The sequence below is a fragment of the Frankliniella occidentalis genome, unplaced genomic scaffold (genome assembly GCF_000697945.3).
Source record: "Frankliniella occidentalis isolate FOCC.00 unplaced genomic scaffold, Focc_3.1 Scaffold5966, whole genome shotgun sequence".
Taxonomy (NCBI): Eukaryota; Metazoa; Arthropoda; class Insecta; order Thysanoptera; family Thripidae; genus Frankliniella; species Frankliniella occidentalis.
The window spans coordinates 1-4,516 of record NW_026273001.1 but is presented as its reverse complement, the minus strand read 5'-3'; the positions used below and the strand labels follow the sequence as shown (position 1 = coordinate 4,516).

Here is a 4,516-nt window from a genome sequence, read left to right as displayed (position 1 = left end):
GGGGTAGGCAGACCCGCGGCACACGCGCGCTCGACGGGACTGCCTGCCCCCCAGGCTAGAGACCCTGGTGGGGTAGGCAGACCCGCGGCACGTGCGCGCTCGACGGGCCGACCCGTCAATCTCCTCTCACCTCACACGATTGATTACCCTGGTTGCGTAGGCCGGGTTGGCAAGCCCCGACCATCCCGAGGACCTGCTCATCGTGCTGGAGCCCGAGGCAGCCTCCCTATGCTGTCGGCAGCTGCGGCTGTACCAGCTGCTTCATCAGCTGCACTCGGCCGGCTGTGGGGACCACCCCATGGCCTCGCTGGTGCTGGAGGGCGCACTGGCCACGCCGTGGACGCAGTACATGGTGGTGGACTGCGGCGGCGGCACGGTGGACATCACGGTGCACGAGCTGAGCGGCGAGCGCGCCACGCTGCGGGAGCTGCACAAGGCGAGCGGCGGCGCGTGCGGCTCGCTCGGCGTGGACCGCGAGTTTGAGCGCCTGCTCAGCGCCGTGTTCGGCGCCGACTTCATGTCGCACTTCCGGCGGAAGCGGCCGGCGGCGTACGTCGAGCTGCTGCTCTCGTTCGAGGCGCGCAAGCGCTCCGCCGACCCGGACCGTGACGGCCCGCTCACCATCTTCCCGCCCTTCGCGTTTGTCGAGGCGTACCGCAAGTTCCGCGGCAAGGAGGTGGAGCACGCGCTGCGCAAGTTCGGGCGGCCGGGGGAGGTGTCCTGGTCCAGCCAAGGGATGCTGCGGCTGTCCCCGCAGCTGATGGCCGACCTGTTCCGCCCCACGCTGGACCAGGTGTGCCAGCAGGTGGAGGAGGTGCTCCGCAGCCCGCGCCTCCGCTCCGGCCCAGGCGCTGCACCCAGCGCCATCCAGTTCCTCTTCCTGGTGGGCGGCTTCGCCCAGTCGCTCATGCTGCAGAACCGAGTCCGCTCCCAGTTTGGGTCTCGCGTGAAGGTGAGTGACCGGACTGGCCGGCGTTGTGTGTCGCGTCATTGTCGTGCCCTCTCACCGACCCGCTTCTGCCACAGGTGGTGGTGCCCCAGGCCGTGGGGCTGACCACGCTCCGCGGCGCCGTCCTGTATGGGCTGGACCCGAGCCTGGTTGCCTCGCGCCGCTCCAAACACACGCTCGGCGTCGGCGTGCTCAAGCGCTTCCAGCCGGGGCAGCACCCTCAAGGTGAGCAGAGAGTGAGCTCGCTTGGCTTCGAGTTTCAGATGGAACAATAACCCCTGCCATTCTGTCACAGACAAGCTCGTGACGCTGTCGGACGGCTCGGCGTGGTGCTGCGACGTGCTGGACGTGCTGGTGGTGGCCGACCAGCCGCTGGGCCCCGGGGAGGCGGTGACGCGCAGCTACACCCCGGCCAGCGCGCGCCAGACCAACATCATCATCCACATCTACTGCTGCAGCGACTCCAATCCGCCCAAGGTGAGCCGTCGGCCTGCGTCCGCCCGCGTCCTCAACTCGCCGCACACTGACTTCACAAGCCATACCCTCCATGTTCCAGTTTGTGACGGACGCCGGGGTGACCCGCTGCGGCACGCTGCGGCTGGCCCTGGACAGCGACGACCACGCGCGGCGCGCCGGGGACGCGGCCAAGACGAGGGAGATCGTGGCCAGGATCGAGTTCGGCGGCACCGAGCTGGCCGCCAGCGCGCAGGACATCGCCTCGGGCCGCTGCGTCCGTACACAGCTCGACTTCCTCAGTACGGCCGTGTAGTCTACGTGCAGCCCGCATAATCAGCATATAACATGAGGTTCAAATTTGTTCAAATTTGTCCAAACCAGTGTACATAGAGACAGATTGTGTTCGTGGAATCAATAAATGGTTGAACCCTTAAGGCCGTTCTGAACCATTTGCGCGCCACTGTCACTGACACACTGACACGCTTGCCGCCGCCGCCGCCACACCGCCGGCGACAGATAAAAGGCCCAAAGTCGAGCTGCCGCCACCGTACTGCCAGCGCCGCCGTCGTCAGCCGCCGTTGGCCCTACGGTCTTTGCACTTGCGCGAGCGCCTCGGTCGGGCCGCGTGCGAGAGCGCCCCTCCCTTTCTCACGCCACCGCGCACAGTCCGCGCGCAGCGCACATGTGCAATGGCGTGAGCGCGCCCGTAAAGCCGTCGAAAGGTGACGGGGAAGAAGTGCGCCAAAGTTAAGCTCGCGGAGACGAGGGTACACACACGGAGTGAGAGAGCGCGAGCCGAGCATAGGGTGTCGAGAGTGTCAGGTACTGGGCGGGCGAGGGAGGGGACAACGCCGGCCCGCTGCCGGCTGGCAAGTCTCTCGCGCTGCACCAGTCAAGTACCGAGTACTGCTTGTCCACGTTCACTCCCCGTGCGCCCGCCGAGGACGACGGTGATAGCAGCTGCAGCGGGGCGCCGCCCGCACGTGACGTGAGGTGTGAGGTGAGGGCGTGAGGTAAGCGCACGGTCCCCTATAATGGCCGTAACGTACTTGCCCTCCGTTTCTGTTCCAAAGACAGGCCGCTTCACAGTCTGCCCGACCGCTACAAAAATTGCCTGGTCACTGATAAGATTCGAACCGGCTATCTTTGGTTGTCATGGTCTGACTTCTGGTGCAGAGCAGTTCCGCTGTCCACTCCGGCACCCCAACGGCGCCGCGGGTCTCCTTGTTATTGTTTTCGAATGGCTCCCGCCACGTGCACCGGCAACATGGCGTGGCGCCTGCTGCTGCTGCTGCCGCTGGGGCAGTGCCTGACGGTGGACGGGCCCCTGGTCGTGGTGGAGGCCGTGGACGGCTGGCCGCCCCCGCCCGCACCCACGAAACCCCCCGTCGAACTGCCCCTGCGCCTCACCCCCTTCCTGGAGGCCGGTGACGCGGCGGAGGCCAGGCGGCGGGCCGCGGTGCCCGCCATGCTGCCGTCGTGCTGTCCGAGCTTCTCGGGCTTCCTCACCGTCGACAAGCAGCACGACTCGAACCTCTTCTTCTGGTTCTTCCGGTCCGAGACGCGCCGCAAGACGGCGCCCTTGGTCGTCTGGCTGCAGGCAAGATAACGGGATACGGCGGCGTCTATCTTGACACAACGGCGGCGGGATATCAAAGGCAACTCACCTGAACCATTTTATGCGGCACCCAGGGCGGCCCCGGGACCAGCATGATGAGGCCCGTGTTCCTGGAGAACGGCCCGTACCAGATCGACCCACGCACCATGCAGCTCAGGCGACGCCGCAGCGCGTGGACGCGCGCGCACTCCGTGCTGTACTTCGACAACCCCGTGGGCACGGGCTACAGCTTCACCCGCGGCGACGACGGTCTGGCGAGGAACGTGAGGCAGGTTAGTGTCGTCGGTGCTGGGCGGCCACGCGGTGTGCGGTCCGGAGATGTGAAGGCCGCTCTACTCGTGCGCATGCAGGTGGCGCGTTCGCTGGTCGAGGCGCTCCGCCAGTTCTTCGTCATGTTCCCCGGGCAGCGCGGCCGGGACTTGTACATTGCCGGCGAGTCGTACGGCGGTAAGATGGCGACGGCCCTCGCACACGAGATCCTGCACTCGAACAGCACCGCCTTCAACCTCCAGGGCCTCATCATCATCAACGCGCTGGTGGAGGCCGAGAGCCAGATCGACAAGAGCGAGGTGGCTTACCAGCTGGGCATCGTGGACGAGGCAGAGCGCGACGAGATGAGGGCTGTGGCTGCGCGCCAGATCAAGCTGATCCAGCTGGGCCACTGGGACGAGGCCAGGAAGCTGTCAAAGGACGAGTGTGGCGGCCCCATCTCCCCCGCAGACACGGGTCTCGACGCCGTCACCAACTACCTGCTGTGGAACGGCACCCAGGACAACGGTTACAAGGACCTCGCCCAGCACCGCCACATCCGCATGGCCCTGCACGTCGGCAACGCTACCTTCTCGGTGAGACATTGACCTGTCACTGCCGCTCGCGCCTCGGAGCAACCCTTTGGCCCGCTCTGGCTATATGGCACTGGTTCACGACCTGACCTGTCCCTTCTTGACCATACAGGGCCGAGCGACGGCAGTCGCGCGGGCGCTCATCGACGACGTGGGCGCGTCCCAGTTGCCCCAGCTGGCCGAGGTCGCCGACAACCTCCGCGTCCTGGTGGTCAGCGGCCAGCTGGACCTGTGTCTTCCCTACCGCCTCACCGCCAACTTCTTGCGGAAGATGGCGTGGAGCGGCGCGTCCGAGATGGCCCAGTCCCGCCGGGTGACGTGGTGCGTCCAGGGCCAGCTCGCGGGCTACGCGCGCACGGTGCGCGGCCTGACGCACGTGCTGGTGCGCAACGCGGGGCACTACCTGGGCCAGGACCAGCCGCGCTGGTCCGCCGACATGCTTAAAAAGTTCACGGACCAGGAGACTTTCGACACTTGCGAGGAGCGCTGTGCGAAGAGCGGCCAGCGGCCGTAGCAGAGAAGAATCGATTCGTGCAGACACTCTGTTCACGTAAGCTGACAAGGCTAAAGAATAACTCAAGTTTATCAAAACTTGATTTCTTTTTATTTAAAAATTTGGTCCAGATTCCTTTATTTAAATTTCAACGGAAC

At 65.6% G+C, this 4,516-nt stretch overlaps 2 protein-coding genes across 7 annotated transcripts; both read left to right on the top strand.

Annotated features, from left to right (window-relative positions):
* Positions 1-160: 160 nt before the first annotated feature.
* On the top strand, positions 161-1,839 carry LOC113214548 (heat shock 70 kDa protein 12A-like; the record flags this gene model as incomplete). Its single annotated transcript, XM_052277170.1, has 4 exons — positions 161-952; positions 1,027-1,174; positions 1,245-1,426; positions 1,506-1,839. Coding segments are annotated over 4 exons (1,335 nt in total), but the record flags the coding sequence as incomplete, so codon positions are not given.
* Positions 1,840-1,976: 137 nt separating this feature from the next.
* LOC113214556 (venom serine carboxypeptidase) lies at positions 1,977-4,479 on the top strand. 6 transcript variants are annotated; one of them, XM_026433962.2, is made up of 5 exons: positions 1,977-2,405; positions 2,587-3,005; positions 3,098-3,295; positions 3,374-3,868; positions 3,978-4,479. In XM_026433962.2, exons 2-5 carry the CDS (start codon positions 2,646-2,648, stop codon positions 4,377-4,379), a joined length of 1,455 nt encoding a protein of 484 aa, XP_026289747.1. In that variant the 5' UTR covers positions 1,977-2,405; positions 2,587-2,645; the 3' UTR covers positions 4,380-4,479. The 6 variants fall into 6 exon arrangements, with proteins under 6 accessions (XP_026289747.1, XP_026289745.1, XP_052133128.1 ...); XM_026433960.2 differs by having other exon boundaries at positions 2,582-3,005; XM_052277168.1 differs by having other exon boundaries at positions 2,483-3,005.
* Positions 4,480-4,516: the final 37 nt, after the last annotated feature.